Raw genomic sequence first — 26510 nt, 5'->3', positions numbered from 1 at the left:
ATTATTATTATTATTAATAATAATAATAATAATAATAATAATAATAATCAATATCAATCAATATATTAATATAAAGTAGAGTTTTGAAGTGTTGATGCGCCATTTAAATTAGTTTACAACTATTTATCAATTTAATTTTTTAAAAAGTGGTAACATCACCTTATAATTTTCTATTATCTATATTAAAAAATAATAAGAGGATAACAACTATTCATAAGTAACTTACGTAATAACTTACCTAATAATAATTGCACTATTTATTTCATATAAATATAAATTTACATGCAATACTTAAATTATGCACCATTTAAATTAGTTTACAACTATTTTATCAATTTAATTTTTTAAAAAGTGGTAACATCACCTTATAATTTTCTATTAACTTAACTATGTTCTTAAAATTAAAATGGTATCATCTTCTTTTAATATTTTATTTTCTCTATTAAAATATAAAGGATGATAACAACTAATTAATAATAACTTTTAATAAGTAAGTTACGACACATAATAAATTACCTAATAATTTAATAATAATTAATATGAATATGAACAATCTCTTAGGCCTAAATTATTTTTCTCTATCAATTAATAATAATAATAACAACAACAATAATATATTAATACAATTATAAATTGTAATTATTATCATCTTTTACTCTTTTTATTATTATTATTATTAATAATAATAATAATAATAATAATAATAATAATCAATATCAATCAATATATTAATATAAAGTAGAGTTTTGAAGTGTTGATGCGCCATTTAAATTAGTTTACAACTATTTATCAATTTAATTTTTTAAAAAGTGGTAACATCACCTTATAATTTTCTATTATCTATATTAAAAAATAATAAGAGGATAACAACTATTCATAAGTAACTTACGTAATAACTTACCTAATAATAATTGCACTATTTATTTCATATAAATATAAATTTACATGCAATACTTAAATTATGCACCATTTAAATTAGTTTACAACTATTTTATCAATTTAATTTTTTAAAAAGTGGTAACATCACCTTATAATTTTCTATTATTTATATTAAAAAATAATAAGAGAATAACAACTATTCATAAGTAACTTACGTAATAACTTACCTAATAATAATTGCACTATTTATTTCATATAAATATAAATTTACATGCAATACTTACATAACATATATAATAGTAATTATTTTTAATATGTGCAACGACTATATATTTGAGTACTCTTTATTCATAGCTTTCATAATTTGTATTTCTTGCATATTTATTAGATTAATTTTGTAACAATCAAACTAATTGTATTCTTTCATACATTAAAAATAAGGAAAACTATTTGTATTCTTTGAATTCCTTTCCTTTATAAGACTTTTTATTATCACCAAAGACTCTTAATATTCTAATTATATCATCAATGTAAATTAATACCCTACTAAACATATCTTATATATACTACTAAAATTATGGTATATGTTCATTCAAAAAAAAAATTATGATATATGTTGTGCATATGATATAATATATATTTTACAACTTCAAGCTTCTTTATTGAAAGAAAATTATTATGTGGAAGATTGTAATGGAAATCGATTTAGTATGTTGATTAATAAGGTATGTATATTTTAAAATATTATTATTGTTGAATGTATTATATGAAGTAGTTTTTATATACATTCTGATTATCCAATCATCTTATATGTATAAATATATATATCTATTCTATATAAAGTATACCTATATAACTGAAATTCTTGGTTTTTGAGAATTTTATGGGTGACTTTTAATTTTTATTTAATAAAATAATAAATATTAAATATTTGAATTGAATAGTTGAATTTGAACTGATATTTATCTATAAAGCAAAACATACTTACCTGAATAGTTTCCCAATGTAGTGCAAGACTCCCATCTGGGCTTCGATTCCAGCTATTGGGCTTCGATTCCAGCTATTGGGCTTCAATGCCTTCTCTAGCAATTTCAGTCCAATGTAGTGCAAGACTCCCATCTGGGCTTCGATTCCAGCTATTGGGCTTCGATTCCAGCTATTGGGCTTCGTAGATATATCTGACAAACCAAAACCTATTTATATGTGACTGAATACCTTGTCAAAAATATTCACTGTAGCAGTGGGTATGTATTCATTATGTTTTCATTATATTTTCTCCCAACATTAAAAAAAGTACATTTTTTTTTTAAAAAAAAATATTTTCCTGTTGATGCATTTAAAAAAAATATTTTCCGGTTTTCATTATGTTTTCAATTTTTTTTTTTTTGATTTCAATTTTATTTTTTATCTTTTTTTTTATTTATTATTTAATTTGCCATAAAGAATTTAAAAATTAAATATCTATGTATTCCTTTTCCTATTATAATTTGGACATTCTTATTCTAATTTATATCATAATTAGCTGAGAATAATAATATATGTCATCAACCCAAAACCTATTTATATTTCATCTCTTCTCTGTCTTTTTTCATTCCAATATATATAACAGAATCATATACCCTCTAATTTTTTTTGTTGGCGTTACACCACTTCTTTTCTTCTCCAGATTTTTCTCTCTGCTTATTCTCCCAAGTAATTTTTTTATTTATTATTTTTTTTTGTTATTTAGCTTTTGTTTTATTTTTTATCTTTTTTTTATTTATTATTTAGTTTGCCATAAAGAATTTAAAAATTAAATATCTATGTATTCCTTTTCCTATTATAATTTGGACATTCTTATTCTTATTTATATCATAGCTAGCTGAGAATAATAATATATGTCATCAACCCAAAACCTATTTATATTTCATCTCTTCTCTGTCTTTTTTCATTCCAATATATATAACAGAATCATATACCCTCTAATTTTTTTTGTTGGCCGTTACACTGCTTCTTTTTTTCTCCAAATTTTTCTCTCTGCTTATTCTCCCAAGTAATGTTAATATTCATCACTTTAATATCATAATTTTTTTTTTAATAAAGATAAATATGAAATTTTAATGTTAATATTCATCGCTTCTTCATTTGTTTCTTTTAAGAAGAATATATCTTCATCATGCATCTCTCATATTTCGTTTTCGTTTCTATTGCAAAAATAATGAATATTGTCAAAAATAAAACTCTATACTATATTTAGTCATATAGAGTTTTTTTTTTTTTTTTTATCTAACCGTTTCATGTAAGTATGGATTTTATGAATTATTATTATTTAAATTTAATGTCTGCAATTACTTTATTACACCATCTTTTCTCACTTGTGTAGATTGGATTCTTACAACATTTTCTGCATTAGCATAATGACACATGGTAAGATGTCATACACAAAATACCTAAAACTTAAAAATGTATTTTGTTTAAGAGAAACTAATACATATGAAATTAATGTTTATAATTTAATTTTACAAGATCGTGACAGAGAACCTTCAAAGCGAATTCCATATAAAGATTTACCAATCGAAAAAAGAAAGCAATATGTAAAAAACAAAGAGAGAGATATGCTAGACAAAAAGCATTTAAGATCAATAACATTAGTGTAAGTAGTAATCCCAGTCTTATTGATCTTCACACATATATTGCCGAGAATACGGCAACGTCAAGTCAACAACAAACAAAAAGACTGGGAAATGACTTCACTCACACTACCATAAATGAAGATGAATGTTCTTGTGGAGATAATGTTTCTACCAATGTCGATTGTGAAACTAATTTATTTGTAAATTCATCATCTTCGAGCAATGTCAATTTCAATCAGGTTTGCATTTGTCCCATATTTTTTTTTCAAAACTCAGCTACTTCATTCACGTGATGAAACTCCCTATGATTATTTTGGATGTTGTTTTTGATAAATATTAATATATATAATCAGAACCCAAATGAATTTGCTGGGGGATCAACCTACAATAAAAGAGTAACAAGACCTCGTAGCGGTAAGGGACACTTTAAATTTATAATTAAAATCAATATGTTATGTGAGTTGGAATTTGATACATAATTATTATTTTACAATAAAAAAGGTCTACATCTTCATTCCTCACCTCGATTTCGTCAATTGCTAAAAGAGGTGCCATCTAAAGCATTTTCTCTACCATCCGTCCCTCGATGCAAACATTGCAAAGCGAAGCGTTTCATTCATGAAACAACAGGATTTATCTTGCAACAAACGATGTGCCGAATGAACTTTATGAATTGTTTACTTCCAGTAGCGAAGAATCTACACATTTTCGAACATACATTCGAACTTACAACAATAAATTTGCTTTTACATCAATGGGAGTTACTTACGACAAATCAATGTGTCGAAGGAATAAAGGAATATATACTTTCAGAAGCCAAGGGCAAATCTATCACACAATCAATAATTTACTACCATCTGATGGACATCCCTCTAATCTGCAACTATATTTTTATGACACCGAGAATGAATTGGAGCACCGACTTAATGATTCAAAATGCAGATTGGATCCATCTGTTACAACTCAACTTATGAATATCCTTCGAATCAATCCGTATTCTATATTCTAGAATGAAAAGTGCAAAATACAAAAATTATACTATTGTCTCTATCAAAGAAAATGAAGATTGAAATCCACCAATGACTATCATTAGTTTTCTTATCTACAATTTTAAGACTAATGCTATCTTCAATTATCAACAATTTAGAGATTGATTTTTAATTTTCTTTTTATCTTACCCCCATTTAAGTAATATTTCTTTAATTATTGGAACATCAATTTTTAGTTTATTTTTGGATTAACTTAAGAACATATTTAAATCATTAAGCCTTCTTAAATACTAATATAATGCATTCGATATTCACTTTTAATTGACAACATTATAAACTATAATATTTACATACACATAATAATAATCTCACCTAATAACTAATAATATTTTTTCTTTAATTTTTAATCGTATCACTTTCAAATAACATAGAAAAAACTAGCATAAAATTTACTATACGTGCCTCGCACGTTGCTTTTTGCTAGTATAAATATTTATATATATATATATATATATGAGATTATTTAAAAAATGAGGCTTGAGGAATACAGAGCTCCAATCAAGCTCATCATACTGAAATGTAAAATTATTTAAAAGACCTATGTATTTAAACATTTAAATTATTATAATTAAAATTGTGGTTTTTCCATACAATTCAAGAATAATTATGTATAAGAATTTAATATTTCAAATATTTTTAATTTTTTTTAAATAATGACAAATAATTTAAAAAATAATATTACTTTTTTAATTTTCACATTTAAAAGAAAAAAAAAATTCTATTGTAATTATTTATATTCATATTTTATCTCTCATTCTTAAAAGGTATAGAATTCTAATATTATGCAAACCATACATGAAACTATTATTATTATTATTATTATTATTATTATTATTATTATTATTATTACACTTTGATTTATGTATGTAAAATAATAAGTTAATATTGAATTCAATATATATATATAGCACCTATTGTCATTGAAGAAATTGATACTCTCTAAATTATTCCTATATGAATTTATATTTATTGTATTATGATGTATCTTTGTGCTAATGACCAAATATTAAAAAGAAAAAAAGGATTATTTTTCATCATAAAATTTATCATTCGATTCATATTGAAAAATTATATAAAAAGTATTGAACTTCAATTTTGATTCATAATTAAAAAAAAAATATTTAAAAATTTATTAAAACCGCGCGAAGCGCGGATCTATTCCCTAGTTTACAATATAGAAAATAATGTTCAAACAGTCTATTTTACACGTGTATAAAATAAAAATAGTCACGCGTGCAACACACTGTTTGAACGTAGTTTTCGGTGTGTTAAACTTTTCCGAATTTCTTAAAATTCTGCAGGATGTCTTAAATAAATATAACGTACATGACCATGAGAAAAAATTTGATTAAAAAATTATTTCGGATGCTAAAATAGATAGGGATGCATCAATATATCTATTTTAAGGGGTACATTGTAGAATTTTCATTTCAATGTCTATTTGTTCTCTGACTGAAGATGGGACCCACAAGATCTTTACTGACGTGGCATTTCATCATACAAAAAGTGATATAAAGTACTTGATTAATTGCTTAAGCAGCAAGGGGATGTAGCTCATATGGTAGAGCGCTCGCTTCGCATGCGAGAGGCACGGGGTTCGATTCCCCGCATCTCCATTTTGTTAATTTTATTTTTCTAAATTAACTTTCTGTCAAACACGCCAGAAAAATCACATCTTTGAAGGAAAGGAAGGTTCAACTTCAAATCAATCAAGCCCTTTCTTAATTAGAAAAATTCCATCTTTGAAGGGTTGGAAGGTTCTCAACTCAATCAAGCCCTCATTTCAATTTAAAAGTAAAGAAACAAAGATCTTATTATTATTATTATGATTAGCAGTAGACGTGTAAAGGAGTAGTGGCTAATCCATAATTGAAAGCAAAATTAGCATCTCATTTCAGATACATCTGGATGTATTCCAGAATCCAAACGACAATTATTAAGCCACCATCTTTCTGTTTTTTGTTCTTTTAAAAATTCCGTCTTTTTTGTAATTATATCATGTTAAGCATTTGTTTAACGTAAACCATGTTAGACCGACCCATTTAATGGGAAAAGAGAAAACTTCATTTCTTTTATTAAAATGATTATCTATGATTCTATATGATGTGCCCATTACACCCATATAATTGTAATTGGTCAACCTCTAAAATAATAAAACTTTTCTTGCTTTGTGGGCAAAAATTTTCAGCCAATTTTTTTATCTTATAATGATTACTACCACTGTCACTGTACAATTACTTCTTCTACAACGATAAAGATCTAAAAAAGTGAAGAAAAAAAAAAAAAAAAAAAAAAAAAAAACCCCAAAGCTAGCTAAGCATCCACAACAACAATTGCTACATTGATCTGTTATCCACTGTCAAAGGAATTGAGTTGAGTACACCTTACGCTCACGCAAAGACTAATATTATACATATTAAAAATATAAAGATTTTAATACTATTAAAATTATTGTTTTAGAATTATTATATTAATTTATATAAAACTGATAATTTAATTGTACAAATAACATTATTAATACATAAAAACATACTTATATCTTTTAGCATTTCCCTAAAAATATACCTCATAAATCTGAAGTTATCCATGCACTGGTTTATATATATATAATGATAAAAAAGTCAAATCATGGATATCATTTTCAAATTAGTATGGTATAAACAAACAGTTGAAGACACTAAAAAAAAGTAGGTAACTAAAGTAAGCCTATATATTGAGGTAAACAAAGATTGTCCATTTCTTTACATTTTTCATTGAAAGAGAGATCTAAGTCCTACTGAGGAAACCCAGAAGAAAGGAAACAAAATGTCGCCTCACCAAAAGACCATTCTACCAAAACGGATAATCTTGATGCGCCATGGCGAATCTCAAGGCAACCTTGACGATGCTGCATACACCACCACCCCTGATTACAAAATCCACCTGACCCAACAGGGACTGGCTCAGGCCCGAACCGCTGGAGCCCACCTCAAAGATGTTGTGTCCCAAACCAGCCCCGACTGCCCCAACTGGCGCGTCTACTTCTACGTCTCCCCTTATGAGCGCACTCGCTCCACGCTCCGAGAGGTTGGCCGGTCGTTCTCGAAGAAACGCATCATAGGTGTTCGCGAAGAGTGTCGGATAAGAGAACAGGATTTCGGGAACTTTCAGGTGGAGGAGCGAATGAAGGCCATTAAGCAGACTAGGGAAAAGTTCGGTAGATTCTTCTATCGATTTCCTGAAGGCGAATCTGCTGCTGACGTCTTCGACCGCGTTGCCGGTAATCTTTCTTTCTCTTTTTCTGTTTTGGGTTGTTTTTCTTTGGTTTTGAGTTTATATGTTGCCTGTTTTCTATTTTGGGTTTGTCATTTTGGGGTACCCAATTGGAGATATTCATTGAAAGCATTAATGCATAGAGAATTAGAGGCTAGACATATGAGAGAAAGAAACATAGATCTGGCATAAGCATTAAAATTTTGGTCTGTTAGATAATGCTTGGCTTCATCTGTTATTTGAGATTATGCTATAGAATTACTGCTGTGAAAGCAAATTCTAAGAAGATGAATGAAATCCCAATTGCTGATTTTTGAAGTTTTGTATGTGTCTACTAACCATTTGAACGTAAATTTTCAGGTTTTCTTGAATCTCTGTGGAGGGACATAGACATGAATAGGCTTCACCTTGACCCTTCACATGAGCTGAACCTTATAATCGTGTCTCATGGCTTAACATCACGAGTCTTCTTCATGAAGTGGTTCAAATGGACAGTGGAGCAATTTGAGCAACTGAACAATTTTGGAAATTGTGATTTCCGAGTAATGCAATTGGGAAGTGGTGGAGAATACAGCCTAGCAATCCACCATACAGAGGAAGAGCTCCAAGAATGGGGTCTCTCTCCTGAAATGATAGCTGACCAAAAATGGCGAGCTACTGCCAATAGAGGTGATTGGAATGAAAAGTGTTCTTGGTACCTTGATGGTTTCTTCAATAGTCTAGCTGACACCGATGACAGTGCAGACGATGAAGACATTGAAAAATCTGATTAGAACAGTTTGAAACCCAATAGAATTCTTTGTTTCTGGTATGAACTTTAGATTGATATTCTTTTCAATTGTGATCTGTATTTGATTGTTGTGCATAGTAACTTCAAATGTTTATAGTGATTCATTTTTAAATTGCTTATTGGGAAACCCCAAGTTCAGATTGCCTCAACAGAGAAATTTAAATAAACATTCTTTGCTTGTGTGTATAGAAGATCATTTTGCTTCGGTTTGTATTAACAAGTTATATCTTCAAATGTCTCTTTATTCAGGGTGGTCCCTTTACTTCTAAAAATAAAGTCAAGAAACCATACCTATGAGAGTGGTCCCTCGATTTCTAAGATTGAATCAAGAAACCAAACTCTGAAAAATCAAGTTTCTTCTCGAATATGTTGCCCTTATACTAAATTATAACTACTAAAGTCTAAACCAAATTCAACAACCAAGCTTCTTCTAGATCAATTTGAGAATGTCAAACTGAGATAGAAAATTTGGTAAACAAAAATCATTCATTATATAAGCTACAATTGCAGCTGAAGTTGGTATTTGCAAGGAAAACATTAACTATAATCTTCTGCTATCTTTCCACCCAAGCTTACGAGATCGTTCCTCCCACAATGTTGAAAGGTTACGCTCTACTATAAGTTGTGATTCAGCCCTCTCCCTTGCTTCCTCACAAATTTCTACTCCTGCGTTGCACTTTTCTGCTTCTTTCTGGTAGTGTGAAGAGGCTCTTCTAGCATCCGAAACCAGTACCTTGGTGTGTTCCAAGGTTTCATTGGCTACAGATTTATGCAATTCTAGCTCTTCAAGGGTCAAAGTTATTATATCCTTTCTTAATTCCTCATTCAGCTCTGGGTCATCTTTCGCACAGTCTGTGTGTACAGTAAAATCAAGAACGTTACATTGAAGTACATTGCCTTAAATTTTGATCGTTTTGGGTTGAAGTTGACATTCAACATTTGATTGGAAATATTTTAAATTGAAATATTCATTAGAGGTTATAAGTATCAGAAGATTTTTAAGAAGCTCACACTAATAACATATTATCTAATCTGCAAGTCAACTGGCAAGAAAACAAAATAAAAATGTCTTCCACAAGTTATAAAAAAAAAAAAAATTATTATTGATTTTATATACTTAAAAAATTAAAAAATTTGATTATTAAACCAAAACCTTTTAAACTAAAAAAAACTATGAATTTTTTTTCAAAACCCTAAAAATAACCCCTTCACAATTCAAACTCATTCTCTCTCTTTCCCTCAAACTCTCTCTGCATCATCTCTCTCTCTCTATCTAGCATCCCACCCTCACCACCAACTCCGACCTCCGACCCTCACCACCACCTCCTACCACCCGCACCAACACCCTCGACTCAGCCCCACTCTCTCGGACCACCCAAAAGTCGCACCCCCTCAGTCCCACTCTCTCTTCCTCTCTCTGAAATCGCAGAAAAAAAAAAAAAAATTCCCCCCAGGTCCGATGGGGTCCGACCAATCGGACCCCATGGTCCGACCATCGGACCCCAATCTCTCTTCTCTCTCTGAAATCGCAAAAAAAAAAATAAATAAATAAATAATAATAATATACAGGTCCGATGGTCGGACTTGTATATTTTTTTTTTTTTTGCGATTTCAGAGAGAGGAAGAGAGATTGGGGCTGAGGGGGTGCGACGTTTGGGTGGTCCGAGAGAGGAGGGTTGGGTCGAGGGTGTTGGTGCGGGTGGTCGGAGGTCGGAGGTGGTGGTGAGGGTGGGCGGTTGTGGGATGCTAGATAGAAAGAGAAAGATAATGCAGAGAGAGTTTGAGGGAAAGAGAGAGAATGGGTTTGAATTGTGAAGGGGTTATTTTTGAGGTTTTAAAAAAAATGTCATAATTTTTTTAATTTAAAAAGTTTTAATTTAATAATAAATTTTTTTAATTTTTTAAGTATAGAAAATCAAAATTCCATTCTAATAAGAGCACCTATAGAAATAACAAAAGATTATTAGTAAAACAATGTCTATGTGTTCACTCATTATTGGTTGATGTTGATTTAACTTTGAAAAACATTGAATATGCAGCAAGTGTATTTTTGTGTACTGTACACTAATACTTATCTGTTCTTGTTACGAAAACTTCCCACTCGAAAAGGGAAAAAACAGAACAAGAATATCTGAACATAACTCAATACTTTTGTCTGTTTCACAAAGCAATAAAAAGTATTTTTAGTGGTATGTAGGTGCAGCCAATGAAAAGTGGGTCTGACCTGAAGGTAGGGGAAATAAACCGTTTGAGGAGGAGGAGCAATGACATTGACATTGTGGGCATGATGAACCTGAACCTGGAGCTGTTGCCTTCTCCTTCAAGCGCAAATACCATAGTGGCCTTATACTGTACCCAACCAAACAAACACCAAATAAGAACAAGATTGCCCTCAAAACTGAACGACTGCTAACTCTTCCTTTGTCTGCTGAATGAGCCATTTTCTTGTTCTTTGTTTGTTACCCAAAACAGAAGAAAGGACAAAACCAACCCACTTTGGGTTTATATGGGCGAAACTCAAATAAAAAAGAAAAAGACCCTTGATTAGTAGAGGTTATTCGAGATTTGGGTGGGTCATCGTCATCCATTTAAGCTTTCACTTTAATACTTTTCTAGAACTGCGTGTGTAATTATAACAAGAGAATTGAACAGTTGTCATAAATATTCGGTGAGAAATATGAGAAAGAGGGAATCAATGGAGGTCTTTTTTACTTGAGATGGAAGGATCTTTTATGGATGTGAAAGAGAGCTAATGGTTTTTTCTGTAAAGATAAATATGAACCTGAAAAAGTATTAGAAAAGAGACTTATATGGGTTTAGTCGGCAGTAGTGAGACTGAAGTAGACGACTTTTGCTGTGTGTTTATAATCATTGTGTTGGTTTTATATTATTTTGGTTCCAAAGTAATCATTCTGTTGTTTCATACTAAATAATGTTGTGTTTTATTTCAAAAAATAAATAATGGTGTGTTTAGACCATTTCTAATCCTAAAAATTTATACATCATCTAAAAATATAATATTTTATTTCATCTTTTTTTCACATTATTTTTGGCACATTTACTTCTAAAAATACTCCAATGTATAGTACTTTTTAAAAATGTTATAATTATAATCTCATACATTATTATTTAGAGAAGTGCTATGGAAACTCTCTTTTATACTTCTTAATTGAATGACATGTGTAACTTTCCAAATTATGTTTAAAAATAATTATAAGTATGCCCCCATTTAATTTTTATTAATAATAATTAAAATGAGACATCTTATTTACCTTTTTTTATTTTTTAAAACTAATAATTAATTTATTTATTTTTACTGGTAATTAAAATGTGTGATTCTATTTACTTGTTTGTTTATTTTTCAGACAATAAAAAAACTTAATTAAATTATATATATTTTTTATATTTTGTTTTTTTAATAGATAATATGTACCACAATGAATCATTCTTTTAATTTCTTTTATAATAAATATTGGCTATTAGCTTTTTAAAAAATGGAAAAATATTTCTTTTTATAAATTTTGCACCAACTTTTTTTTTATTATTTTATTTTCTTTTTTTTTTTTGCTTCGTATTATTTTTTTTTTAAATTTGTATTTTTTGTTTTTTTTTACATTCCCTTAAATTGTTTTCAAATTTCTCTCTAATCAGATATGTATATATATGTGGAATCAATTAGTTTTTTTTTTTTTGCCTATTCATGAAAAGATTTTTTTTTTTACTTAAAAAAAAAATAAAACAAAAGTAAATCGATCTAACATATACTATTGACTAGGCATAATTATATTAGTTTATTTTTTGTCTTCATTGTTTCTTTATATATATATATATAAAAAAAAAATGAAATCAAATAATTTAAAAATGATACAATATGGAAAAAAAAACCTACTAAAATTTGTTGAAAAAAAAAACAATTAGTATTTTTTATTTTTAATAACATAAAATATTGCATATTCATTATAAAAAGAAATTAAAAAAAGATACATAGTAGTACATATTATTTAGTAAAAAAATTGAGAAATTAATAAAATAATTAAAAAAATAAACAAGTAAATTAGATAAGACATTTTAATTATTAATGAAAAGTAAAAAATGTATGATTGTAACTATACTTAAACATACTTTAGAAAGTTACAAATCACTCAATTAAGAAGAGAATGTAACAGAGTGCAAAAAAGAGTTTCTCTAGCACTCCTTTAGTATTTAATATATATCTTAATTTTTAACTACAATAATTTTTTAGCTTCAATTTTTTATTAAAAAAATAATGAATAGCATTGATGCTACAACATAGCATGTTGGATTAAAAATCCTATGTGGGCACATATGTATAATGTATATGCTATTATAAAGTGTGATACAAAATTAAGTGACCAATTATGTTATGTGTATCAAAAAGGTATTAAATTGTCATGGAAATAATGTGTAGATACCATAAGTTAATTTATAATTTGTTGAGGGGCCAAATTATAAATACCCAAGAATTATTCTAAGATGACTCTATAAATAGGTAGTGGTCCCCAATGTATTCTCTCCTTCCCATAAGAGAAAATACTTTATTCTTGGAAGATCAAAACCTTCTCTGCAATCTCCAACAATGGTTTCAGGTTAGTGCTTCCGCTCATCTTTTATTATCTTCTTCTTTAATTTAGCAAAGGCTATAGATTTATGATTTAGGGTTTTCTATATTAAAGTACTTTTAGAATATGTTTACATCTGTGATATGTATATTTCTTAAGTGTTTTATAAATCCTAACAAGTAGTATCAGAGTCACCTTTTGCTAAATTGATTGAATGATTTAGTTTATAAAATTTGGGGATTTTGAAAATTAGGGTTTTTTAAATATTATGATTTATTGAACTTGATGATAAATATTCTGTCTCTGTCATGAATATTTTGGTTTATTATACAGATTTATATATTGTTCGGATTAATTTATACAATATATAATTTGATGGGTTTGATACTATTTATGTGGTTGATATTAATTTTGTTTCTTTCGATTACGAGGATACGTATAAGTGTATATCGTTTTTTTTTATCTTATGTTTTACTTACTTTCAAAAGTCAAACCATGATTTTATGATGTGGCTTCAGAATTTGATGTGAGTATATAAATTGTATATATATATGCTTCTGATTACAATCAATCAGAACATATATACATACATATAAGATAAAAATAATTTTTTACTTGTGGTTTCGGTTTTAGTGCATATTCTGATTACATATATATCAGTTTCTTTGTTTTACTCGTGGTGATACAATACGCACTCTTCGAGTCAATACCTAACTTCAAATTGCCTTTCAGCTTTGAATTACTTAACATAAAAATTGCCATTGGTTACAGTCATAGATTTATACCATCCCATTCAACAAATTTTTTTAGCAAGAGAAAAACAACTGAAATTACAACAGAAAAATGGAAATGTGTGAGGCTTTATTCAGCTCCTCTCCATCCTAACAAACTCCTTCAACCAATTGGGTCTTACGCGCTTCCTCTGTCAACGCGCTCTTTCTCCTTCAGCTGAGGTTTCTGCTGGAGCCATTGTTCCCGTGCTGGTAATTTCCAGTACCCCTTCTTCTCCTGGGCTAAAGTCTTGGGCTGCCTCTTGTATTCCTTTGATAGCCTCTTTCCCACAACTTCCAAGTCCAATGTTATTGGGCCCCCATCTTGGGCCGAGTCCACTTCTCTAACAATACCCGCCTCCTCAAAAATAACCTTGTCCTCAAGGTTGTGCAACCCATAAATATTGCAAAACGAATCGAAATTCTCCCGTGTAGAGTCTTCTAGAGGACTCATAGTCCATTGGACTAAAACTTGTTTGAGCGGACCGGTGCGACTTTGAATGATTCTTGTCGCCAAGATCGCACTAGGCAACATTACCGGTTTGTTGGCCACCGTGAGCTCGGGTAAAGGATAACATGCTGCTAGAGTGTTTCCATGATATGGTTTTAACAACGATACATGAAACGTGGGATGAATGCGGCTGCCTGGAGGAAGAGCCAGCTTATAGGCAACTTGTCCTATCTGGCCGAGACGGCAAAGGGTCCAAAGAAGCGTCGACACAGCTTGGCATTTTATCGCTTAGCCACCGTGGTCTGTCTGTATGGCTGCAACTTAACGAGGACCAAATCGCCTAATTGAAACTCAATGTCTCTCTGCTTTTTATCAGCTTGCTGCTGCATTGTATTCCTGGCTTGCTGCAAATGAGTCTTCAAGTGCTATAGAATGTCATCTCGAGTAAGCAAATCATCTTCAACTACTTGTATTGTAGTGCCCCCCCGAGTGTAGGCTAGAATTGTTGGCGGAATTCGTCCATAAACGGCTTGAAATGGTGTCATCCCGATGACTGAGTGGTGGCTAGTATTATAATGATATTCCGCCCATAATAAAAAGTTTGCCCACTGCTTTGGATTGTCCGCTGAAAAAGCCCGTAAATATTGCTCCAAGTATCGATTTGTGACTTCACTTTGGCCATCCGTTTGAGGATGATAAGAAGAGCTCATATGAAGTGAAGTACCCATTAACTCAAACAACTTCTTCCAAAAGGCACTTGTGAATATTGGATCCCGATCCGACACAATGGTTCTGGGCAGCCCATGCAATTTAATCACCATATTTGTAAACAATTCGGCAACTTTAGTCGCTGAATAGTGGTTTGGAAGTGCACCAAAATGGGCATATTTAGTGAATCTATCCACAACAACCAAAATGTTAGTAGCACCATTCGACTTTGGTAATCCCATGATGAAATCCATCGACAAGTCCTCCCAAACTCTTTCAGGCATTGGTAGTGGTTGGAGCAAACCATAAGGAGCTTTAGTGGAATATTTCACAGTTTGACATGTTGGGCAGGCTTGGACAAAGTTCTTGACTTCCTTACGCATCCTCGGCCAGAAAAAACTTGCTCATATCCTCATGAATGTCCTTTCAACCCCTGCGTGACCTCCAATACGCGAAGAGTGAAATTCCGATAACAACTGAGATCTGAGATTGGAATGCTTACTGATAAGGAGGCGATTTCGATAATAGAGAAGCCCATCACGAACCGAATACAGCGATGTATCACCCTTTCCTTGTTGCAACTCATTGTGTAACTGTCGTAAGTCGGGACAGGTCAAGTTTTCTTGCCTCAACTCGTCCAAGAAATTGAAAGAGCCAGTGCTGAGTGCTAGAAGTATCGTCGACTACCGTTCAGTTGGTTGTCTTGAAAGCGCATCTGCCGCAGCATTGTGTCGACCCGACTTGTATTCGATGGAGAATTTATAGCCCATTAATTTATGCAAGAATTGTTGCTGCTCCAGAGTTTGAATCACCTGAGTGAGTAACTCTTTCAAGCTTCTGTGGTCTGTCCGAATAACGAAGTGTCTGCCAAGTAAATATTGTCGCCATTTCGTGACCGCTTCAATTATTGATCGCATCTCTTTGCTGTAAGTAGAAGCATTTATGAATTTCGGGCCCAACTTCTTGCTGAAAAAGGCTAGTGGGTGGCCTTCCTGCATCAAAACACCACAAATTCCCACATTAGAAGCATCAGTTTCTATGACAAATGGTTTGGAAAAATCTGGCAAATGAAGGACTAGTGTAGTAATCATGGCCATTTTTAGTTGCTGAAACGCCTCTGCTGCCTCAGAATTCCATTGAAAATTGTCCTTCCGAAGTAATGAAGTCAGCGGTGCAGCGATGGTTGCGTATCGAGCTACAAATCGGCGATAATACCCCGTCAACCCCAAGAATCTTCGAAGTTGTTTTAGTGTTGTTGGGACTGGCCAATTGACCATAGCTTCAGTTTTGGTAGGATCTGCTCGAACTCCCTGTGGTGTTACAATGTGGCCGAGATACTCAATGGTGTCTTGGAAGAACTGGCATTTGCTGAGTTTTGCATAAAAACTATGGTCTCGCAGTAACTGAAGTACCGATTGTAGATGGTGTAAATGCTCCTCACTCGACCGGTTGTATACCAGAATGTCGTCAAAAAAAAACAGTGACAAAACGCCGTAAAAATGGCCGAAAGACATGATTCATTGCTTCGTGAAATGTGGAGGGAGCATTGGTTAACCCAAATGGCATGACTACAAACTCGTAGTGACCATCATGGGTCCGAAAAAGCCGTCTTGTGAATGTCCCTCGGATCCATTCTAATTTGATGGTAACTCGCTCGAAGGTCCAGCTTCGAAAAAACTCGAGCGTTGCCCTATTCATCTAGCAATTCGTCTATTGTTGGGATAGGGAAGCGGTCCTTGATGGTAATGCCGTTGAGAGCCCTATAGTCCACACAAAATCGCCATGTCCCGTCCTTTTTCTTCACTAACAAGACCGGTGATGAATAAGGACTAGTGCTTGATCGAATAAACCCACATGCCTTCATTTCTTGAATCAACTGCTCAATGATATCCTTTTGGAAATAAGGGTATCTATACGGTCTTACATTAATGGGAGATGTTCCTGGTTGTAGAAAAATTCTATGGTCCATGGCTCGCCGAGAGGGTAGCTGTTTTGGTTCATCGAATACATCGCGAAACTCAGCCAGTAATGCCAATCCCTTGCTGGGAAGATTGCTCTGAACCTCACAGAATGCTTCGGTACTCTCCTTGTTGTCTAAAATGGCTGTGCAAATTCGAAAGCAATCTCGCACGTCTCCCTCTAAAATCATAGTGTGCAGCTTAGAGAAAGACATTTGATGCGCCTCCACCTCCTTCGAACCTGCTAACTTCACAACGTTACCCTCCCATGTGAATTCCATAGTTAGAGCCTTATGGTCATGAATACAAGGACCTAAGGTTTGTAACCACTGCATCCCAAGCACAACATCCAACCCGCAAATAGGTAGGACACACAAATCCACAATAAACCGATGCCCTTGCAACATCAATTCAACTCCTCTACATATTTTTGAACACAACAGATAATGGCCACTGCCCATATACACCTTAAAACGTTTAGTCTCTTCCGATGGCAATCCCAATTGTGTCGCCAATGATTCTTGTATAAATTATTGTTACTACCCGTATCAATTAATACCTCCAAAGTCTCCGTACCATGTAGAGTCGAGATTCGAAATATTCGAGGGTTCAAAGGATTAGATAAGGAATTCAGACTAACCTCGTCCTCTGTAGTCTCCTCTAATTCATTGTTCATAGTATCCTCCACTGCAATTTGCTCCTCATCTCCCGAAGCACATAAAATCAGCATCCTATTTTTGCATTTATGACCAAAACTAAACTTCTCATCGCAAGTAAAACAAAGGCCCTTATCTCACCGTTCTTTGAGCTCCGTTGGCGACAGTTTCTTGATCGGCAAAGGCGAAACACCTGTTGGATTTTATGTCCTAAATAAAACTCTATTTCAATGTAATCCAGATTATTCAATATCAATAATGTAACAGAAGTATTTTTCATTCATTTGTGTATGTTCTGGTTCACTTTGTCAATTGTTTGTCTATTTATAAATTCATCCAAACCCCTTTCACATACCTGATCATGTTTATTGTGTTGTCAACACAGTGGAAAGTAAACATGACTATGTGAATAAAGGATTCCTAGATTTATCAGAACACTGGGTTTTACTGATATGACAATCTACAACAGAGTTTACTTGCATTTGGAGAAATGCTATGTTCTTTCCAGAACATTGGTTAAAGTAAAGCTCAGGTTGGATGCATGGAGTATGCATTGGAATGGACCGATATTGAACTTTAAAATAGATTTATAAAACTTACCGTAATATCTATTCAATTCAATATCACTAAGTTGATCCTAGATCAAATGATCTAAATCCTGATATGATTAGGCTCAATCTCAAGAGTGTTATTCGTGTTCTTTGATTTCTTAGTTAAGCCTACTTTTGGGTCAGGGTGATACGTACATTTTGGGAACACGGTAGTGCAATTGAGTGGGAGCGCTAACATAAATATGGAATCTATAGCTTCTATCTGGCGAATAGTAAGCAAAGGATGATTTCCTTCGAGCTTAACCAAACGAGATAAATGGTGGAGTACTCATTTCACTTAGCTGAAATATCATTTATACAGGGTTAAGTGTTTTAAGGATAAAATACATTATAGGGTGTTATGGTAATTAAGTCCCTTTACAATGTAAATCATCCATATAGAGGATCATTGATCACATTAGGATTATAACAATGGATAGCTAATGATGTGTCTATATGGTGGAACATATAGAGCATTCTATATACTGAGAGTGCAATTCTAAGTTCTATGCGTGGATTTAACGAAGAATTAATAAGTCAGTGAATTTAAGTAGTAAATTCTTGATCTGCTTATTGGAAGCTCGGATATATAGACCCATGGTCCCCCCACTAGTTGAGATAATATTACTTGTAAGACTCATTTAATTGATTTTAATTAATCAATTATAATTCTCAAGTTAGACTATGTCTAATTGAGAATTTATCACTTATTAAAGGCGAAATAGTAAATAGAGATTTTGAAGGTCATATTTATTAATTAGGAAACTTTAATTAGTTTTATTATTAATAAATAAATGACAATATATTATTTGATAATTAATTTTAATTATTAAATAATTAGATTTGACATTTATGTGGTTGAACAAAGGAATTGGCAGTTTTTGACAAAACAGGAAACTAGCAATGTAGGAAAAGGAAAGTTGGAAAAGTGGCAAGCCTTGTTTCCACAATGCCTAGGCTGGCCACTATGCTTCTCTTTTCACATTGTTTTTTTCAATTTTTAAATGTCAATTAATTCAACCATAGCCGTAGGTGGTCTTCTATAAATAGAAGGTAAAGGCTTCAGTTTTTGAGACACAACATTCTGACAGAATTTTCTCACACAAAACTCTCTCTGAGCCGCCACCCTCTCTCTCTCTACCTTCTCTGTTTCGAAATCTATGAGTGATAGAGTAGTGCCCACACACATCAAGTAATACCTCAATCATAGTGAGGAAGGTTGTGTAGAATTCAGAAACAACAAAGAAGGACTATCGGGCTCAGATCTTGATTATACTCTGCGACAGAAAGGAATCAAGGGTTAGAGATCTGAGTGGGAGGAGACATATATTCCACTGCACCCAATGTAATATTTCTGATACTTTTATGTGTTTAATTTTCCATCTTTTTAGAAGTTCATATTTAGGTTGTTAAATCAACATACTTGTGAGTAGATCTAAGTTTCTGGTAAAATAAATTCCAACAACACCCGCTGCTTTCGATTGTTTTGGAGTTGTTCCAGCCTTAAACGGAACTATTGAACTAGTCGGAGTGTTTATACTTGGCCCTGCGGGTTTGTTGTACCAGTTCGATCGTTGTACTTCCATCTTACGACGACCCCCAAAATCATCATTCCTGTCCTCAAATAATTGAGCCTTTGCCATAGCATCGCTCAAATCAACGGGTTTAGCCAGGAGTAGTTCCCGCCGAATGTCCATCTTCAATCCCCACACAAAAAAATTCAGAAACATAGCCTCTGAAACACCAGTGATTCTTGGCATAAGAGCCTCAAATTCGGCACGATACTCTGAAACTCTACCCGATTGAGTCAGCTTCGAAATCCTTCCCAAAGGATCATCATAAATTGATGTTCCAAAACGTTGCTGCAGGGCTCGGAGGAAGGATGACCAGTCCGTGAGTGCGCCCCCTTTTTCCATCCATTGGAACCAAGTTGAAGGTGCCCCCTCCAAGTGAAACGCAACCATGGCAAGCCTCATTTCATCATCTACCTTATGCAGATCAAAAAACTTATTGATTTTGTAAATCCAGTCATCTACATTTTCACCATCAAACCTGGGTACCTTAACGCGTACGTCTTGAGCAGAGCATTCGCTTCCCGATTCTCCGTTGGCACCTCCGATCTCCTCGTGCTTGAGCGACCCAACTCGCTTTCAGAGTTCGAACGAGTCTCTAAATTCCCCGAACTGGCCTACGGCATCTGTGTGAACCTCTCCTCAGTCTTAGCTACGTGCTGCTCCAATAGGGCCGAGAACTTCTGTAATTGATCCTCTGAATGTTGCTTGAAGTTCAACTCCAATGCTTGCAATAATCCAGCAATCTCTTCGTTCTTCATCGTGAGTACAACAATGAAAGCACCAATGATACAATACGCACTCTTCGAGTCAGTGCCCAACTCCGAATTGCCTTTCAGCTTTGAATTACTTAGCATAAAAATTGCCATTGGTTACAGTCATGGATTTATACCATCCCATTCAACAAATTATTTAGCAAGAGAAAAACAACCGAAATTACAACAGAAAAATGGAAATGTGTGAGGCTTGATTCAGCTCCTCTCCATCCTAACAAACTCCTTCAACCAACTGGGTCTTACGCGCTTCCTCTGTCCACGCGCTCTTTCTCCTTTAGCTGAGTTTTCTGCTGGAGCCATTGTTCCCGTGCTGGTATCTTCCAGTACCCCTTCTTCTCCTGGGCTAAAGTCTTGGGCTGCCTCTTGTATTCCTTTGATAGCCTCTTTTCCCACAACTTCCAAGTCCAATGTTATTGGGCCCCCATCTTGGGCCGAGTCCACTTCTCTAACACGTGGCTTCAGTATATAGTAGATTCTTTTATTTTGGTTAATATTTGAATGATAATAAATGAAATTTTGTATTGATTTTAAATATATATACTGTTGTATGTCTCTTAAGATAATATATATAATTAGACAGTTTTATGAAATTTTGGAAATAATAAAATTTAAATTTTGGTGTTTGTTTATGACTAATATTTTAAGTAAACTAATTGAAATAATATGTTTCCAAGTGACCTCTTTTGTGTAGATTAATTTATTTAAATATTAGGATGGTTGTATGTTTGTAATTGATGCATGTATTGACTAGCCCAAAAGAAAGTGAATATTTCGCTAAATTTCAAACATACCTGTGGCAATAAATATGTGACAATTATAAGGTATTTTGTGTGAACAATACATTAGTCCAAAGATTAATCTATTGTTTGACACAGTTTTATTGTCAATGTTTGATTGCTACACCAAGAGTACCGCTTACAGTTAATATTACTGTCCAAAGACTTGATATTAATGTGTGTTTGGTATCTTGAGATGGGATTAACCAATTTTTGAATTTATTGTTTAATTATGCATATTAATGTGAGCTGGTTTTATTTGTTCTATATTCAGCTAGTTCATCTTCTGCTGCCTCAATATCTGCTAATATTAATTCTATTCATATGCTTAATGGGACTAATTTCAAGGATTGGAAAAAGAACCTACTTATAGTTCTGGGATGTATGGATTTAGACCATGCACTAAGGAATGAACAACCTGCACCTCTCACTAAGGAAAGTTCCCATGATGATAAAAGGGAATTTAAGAGGTGGGATCGTTTAAATCGCATGAGTCTAATGATTATGAAGCACAGGATTCCAGAAGCCTTTTGGGGCACCGAATCCGAAGGGGTTATTATGACTAAGAATTTCCTTGAACAAATTGAGGAGCGTTTTGCTAAAAACGATAAGGTTGAAATGACAACACTTCTTGGTTCTTTAATGAACATGAAGTATAAGGGTCAAGAAAATGTAAGGGAGTACATTATGGAAATGCATCATATTGTCTCAAGATTAAGGACACTTAAGATTGAGCTTTCGGATGATGTACTTGTACTCATGGTTTTGTTAACGCTTCCTCCACAGTTTAACCAATTTAAAATTAGTTACAACTGTCAAAATGAGAAATGGACTCTCACGAGCTCATTTCCCATTGTGTGCAAGAGGAAGAAAGGTTGAAAAAAGACAAAATTGAAACTACCCCTAAGGATAAGGGCAAGAAAAAGAAATTTGAGAATGAAGCTGCTAAGGGTCCAGTTCAAAAGAAACAACAAGAGGATTCTAAGGGTTGTTTCTTTTGTAACCAACCTGGACATGTGAAGAAAGATTGTGCCAAATATCACGCATGGCGTGTAAAGAAAGGTATTAATCTTGCTTTGGTCTGTTCTGAGGTTAATTTAGCTTCAGTACCTAGAAACACTTGGTGGATAGATTCAGGTGCTACTACTCACATTAGTGTTTCTATGCAGGGTTGCCTGAGCTACCGAAAGCCAAGTGATGGTGAAAGATACATCTTTGTGGGCGATGGACAATCGATGGAAGTGGAAGCAATTGGGCATTTCAGATTGTTATTAGGAACTGGTTTTTATTTAGATTTGAAAGACACTTTTGTTGTGCCGTCTTTTAGACGAAATTTAGTTTCTGTTTCTTTGTTGGACAAATTTAGATATTATCTTGTTCATTTGGAAACAATCAGTTTACTTTGTCTTTAAATTCAAATATTATTGGAACTGGTTATTTGAATACTTATGACAATCTTTATTTGTTAGAAACAATTGCATCCTATAATGAAACCTTGCATGTGGAATCACGAGGTACTAAACGCAAATTAAATAAAGAAAATTCAGCATCATTATGGCATAAATGCTTAGGTCATATCTCAAGAGGTAGAATTGAGCGTCTTGTGTCTGATGACATTTTAGAGTCTCTTGACTTCACAGATTTCAATGTCTGCGTAGATTGTATCAAGGGAAAACAGACCAAAACTAAGAGATTAGGTGCCAATAGAGATTCAGAAGTCTTAGAATTGATTCACACAGATATTTGTGGGCCATTCCCTACGGCATCTTGGAATGGTCAACAATATTTCATATCATTCATAGACGATTACTCACGTTATGGGTACCTATATCTCATTCATGAAAAATCTCAGTCTGTGGACGTGTTCAAAGCTTACAAAGCTGAAGTTGAGAATCAACTCAACAAAAGGATTAAGAATGTCAAATCTGATCGTGGTGGTGAGTACTATGGTAAATATGATGGCTCAAGTGAACAACGTCCAGAACCATTTACTAAATTCCTAGAGGAATGTGGTATTGTCCCACAGTACACCATGTGAGGATCACCTAGCATGAATGGTGTTGCTGAGAGACGAAATAGGACTCTTAAGGATATGGTAAGGAGCATGATTGCTCATTCTACCTTACCTGAGTCCCTCTGGGGAGAAGCATTAAAGACAGCAGCTTACATTCTGAATAGAGTACCAAGTAAAGCAGTTGTAAAAACACCTTATGAGCTTTGGACAGGTCGAAAGCCTAGTCTAAAGCATTTCCACATTTGGGGATGTCCAGCTGAGGCAAGGCCTTATAGGCCACATGAAAATAAATTAGACTCCAAAACAGTTAGCAGCTACTTTATTGGTGTTGGGTTTTGTGCCCTAAATAAAACCCTTTACAATCTGATTAGTTATCAATGTAAGAATTTTGAAGTGATTTATGTTTGCATGAATTTTTCATGCTTATGGTTTAATATGTTTAATATATCACAATCTGTTAAGTCCAGAACATATATTTATTCATAATTACAGTATTGTCAACACAGTGGAATGTGATTGTGATTATATGATTCAAAAGACTAAGTCCCTGTTTCATCAGTGTTTTGGATTTACACTGATGTGATAATCAGCGATGATGTGTACTTACACTTGGAGTAAGTGTTATGTTCTTTCCACGACATTGGTAAAGTATACCGGTTTCGAATGTATGGAGTATACATTGGACTGGACCGATATTGAACTTAGTTAAGATATTATAAACATACCGTTGTATCTTTCCAAGTCAATATCAGTAGTTGATCTTAGATTAAAAGAATCTAAATCCTGATATGCTTAGGCTCAACTCAGAAGTGCTATTCATGTTCTTTGATTTATTAGTTAAGCCTACTTTTGGGTCAGGGTGATATGTATATTTTGGGAACATGATAGTATGATTGAGTGGGAGCGCTGAACATAAATATGGAATCTATAGCTTCTACTGGTGTATAGAAGTCAAGTGATGATTCCCTTCGAGCTTACCTAAATAGAAGTAAATGGATGAGCTCTTGTTTCAGTGACTTATTCTTAGATCACTAAAATATCATTTACAGGTAGCTAAGTGTTTTAAGGGGCCAAATACATTGAGGGGTGAACACGGTAAATTTATCCCATCTCGATGTAAAACATCTATATAGAGGATCTTTGATCACATTAAGATTATAACAATGGTTAAATGAGATAGCATATCTATATCGTGAAACATATAGAATGCTCTATATAAGTTTGAGAGTGCAATTCCAAGTTCTAAGAGTGGATTCAACAAGGAATTAATAAGTAGGGATTTGCATAGTAAATTCGGTTCACTTATTGGAAGCTCAGCATATAGATCCATGGTCCCTATTCTAGCTGAGACCATACTTCTTGTAAGACTCAATAATTGATTTATTAATCAATTATAATTCTAAAGTTAGACTATGTCTAATTTGTGAATTTTCACTAAGCAAGGGTGAAATTGTAAAGAAAAGAGATTCTAGGCTTATTTATTAATTAAGAGACTCTATATGTCTAATTAATAATTATATTAAATGACAATATTATTTAATAATCTATTTTAGTTATTAAATAATTAGTTTTGGCATTTAAATGGTTAGAATTAGAAAATTAGCGTTTTTGAGAAAATAGAAATAAAAATTGTGAATACTGCAAAATCCAAGTGAGGCCCATTAACACCTATGGCCGGCCACTTGAGTGAGTTTTTCCAATTAATATTTACATTATTTTAATGCCAAATAATTACTAACCTAAACCTAGTAGTTGCCTATAAATAGAAAGTGATGGCTCAGTCAAATTAACAAGTTTTTAACAAGTTTTCTTAAGATTGTCTTTTTAGAAAAACTGAGCCTTCCACTTTCTCTCTATAGCCGACCCTACCTCTCTCTCTTTTCCGCTTCACAATTTCGAACCCTCTAGTGATAGAGTAGTGCTCACACACAGCAAGTGGTACCTCAATCATAGATTGGAAGACTGTGAAGGATCACACGCAAAGAGAAGGACATTCGGGCTCAGATCTTGATAATACTCTGCGACAGAAAAGATACAAGGGTTAGAGATCTGAGTGGAATGAGACATTATTCTGCTGCTACCAATATAAGGTTTTCTTAACTTTATATGTGTTTAATTATCATTTTAGAAAGTTCATATTTAGGGTGTTAAACAACATACTTGTGAGTATATCTAAGTTCATATTTTAGGGTTAGTTATGATATAATTCAAAGTTTTGTGTTTGTAAATGACATAATTCAATAAATTTTTTAGCAGTATAAGTATACAATGCTAGTAAAATTGTAATTTTTGTCTAGTTTGTTAGTGCATATTACATTTTGAATTTTATTAAGAGAATATTTTCAAGTAGTTAATACTATATGTTTCGTATATACCTATCTGTTAATCAAAAAGTTCCATTACAACACCAAGCTTGAGTTCCATGAACTCAAGCTTGCTTTTCACAACCAAATTCTCAATTTACCACTTACAGCAGCTAGCCAACACTAACGATTTAAAACACATTATCAAGCATTAAAATCCAGCAATTAAACACATCAAAAATTCAGATTTAAGCAAGATAAACACAAGCTCAACACTTTGAGCAAAATTCCTCCATGAACACACATACAAGAGCTAGAGTTCAAGGATAATCTCTACACCAATTTCACAGCTGCTAAGATTAATTAAAGAATCAATCTAACTCATAATTTATAACAATATCACAACCTAAAATCACCCACGACAACCTTTCAAGCATGATCAAAGATATAATATCATGAAAACCCTTAAATCCAAACACATGCATATCAAGAGAACATCACATAATTCATGCTTTTTCCCATAATAATTCAGCAGCTAAAACAAGATTAAGATCATGGATAGCTACCTTAATTCTCAACACAACGAAAGCAATGATCTTCCTCCAAATTCAAGCTTCAATCAAACCAAAAATCAAGCTTTTTCCTTCCAAAATCCAAGCTTTGAAAATTCAAGAGGGTTTGAGTGAAAGAGAGAGACATGGGTCGGGTGAGAAGGAGAAAAATCCAGAAAATTACATTTCATTTCATCAAAATCATTTTCCAAACATAGTATGTA

The 26510-nt window shown here is 32.8% G+C and overlaps 2 protein-coding genes and 1 non-coding gene across 3 annotated transcripts; 2 read left to right on the top strand and 1 right to left on the bottom strand.

Moving 5' to 3' along the window:
* Positions 1–6083: 6083 nt before the first annotated feature.
* TRNAA-CGC (transfer RNA alanine (anticodon CGC)) lies at positions 6084–6156 on the top strand. The gene has a single exon. It is a non-coding gene; the product is annotated as a tRNA-Ala (tRNA).
* A 993-nt stretch (positions 6157–7149) lies between these two features.
* On the top strand, positions 7150–8765 carry LOC115719561 (phosphoglycerate mutase-like protein AT74). Its single transcript, XM_030648655.2, has 2 exons — positions 7150–7799; positions 8153–8765. Exons 1-2 carry the CDS (start codon positions 7346–7348, stop codon positions 8563–8565), a joined length of 867 nt encoding a protein of 288 aa, XP_030504515.1. The 5' UTR covers positions 7150–7345; the 3' UTR covers positions 8566–8765.
* Positions 8766–9049: 284 nt separating this feature from the next.
* LOC115719562 (uncharacterized) lies at positions 9050–11574 on the bottom strand. Its single transcript, XM_030648656.2, has 2 exons — positions 10807–11574; positions 9050–9434 (listed from the first exon to the last, which is right to left on the bottom strand). Exons 1-2 carry the CDS (start codon positions 11021–11023, stop codon positions 9124–9126), a joined length of 528 nt encoding a protein of 175 aa, XP_030504516.1. The 5' UTR covers positions 11024–11574; the 3' UTR covers positions 9050–9123.
* Positions 11575–26510: the final 14936 nt, after the last annotated feature.

The sequence above is a fragment of the Cannabis sativa genome, chromosome 2 (genome assembly GCF_029168945.1).
Source record: "Cannabis sativa cultivar Pink pepper isolate KNU-18-1 chromosome 2, ASM2916894v1, whole genome shotgun sequence".
NCBI lineage: Eukaryota > Viridiplantae > Streptophyta > Magnoliopsida > Rosales > Cannabaceae > Cannabis > Cannabis sativa.
Note: the sequence above shows the minus strand (reverse complement) of the source record. Positions and strands in the feature narration are given on the sequence as shown.

Coding starts and splice junctions, on each gene's coding strand:
- LOC115719561 (XM_030648655.2), top strand. CDS start 7,346: ATGTCGCCTCACCAAAAGACCATTCTACCAAAACGGATAATCTTGATG. Junction 7,800..8,152: donor CGTCTTCGACCGCGTTGCCG/GTAATCTTTCTT, acceptor GTAAATTTTCAG/GTTTTCTTGAATCTCTGTGG.
- LOC115719562 (XM_030648656.2), bottom strand. CDS start 11,023: ATGGCTCATTCAGCAGACAAAGGAAGAGTTAGCAGTCGTTCAGTTTTG. Junction 9,435..10,806: donor TTTATTTCCCCTACCTTCAG/GTCAGACCCACT, acceptor CTGTACACACAG/ACTGTGCGAAAGATGACCCA.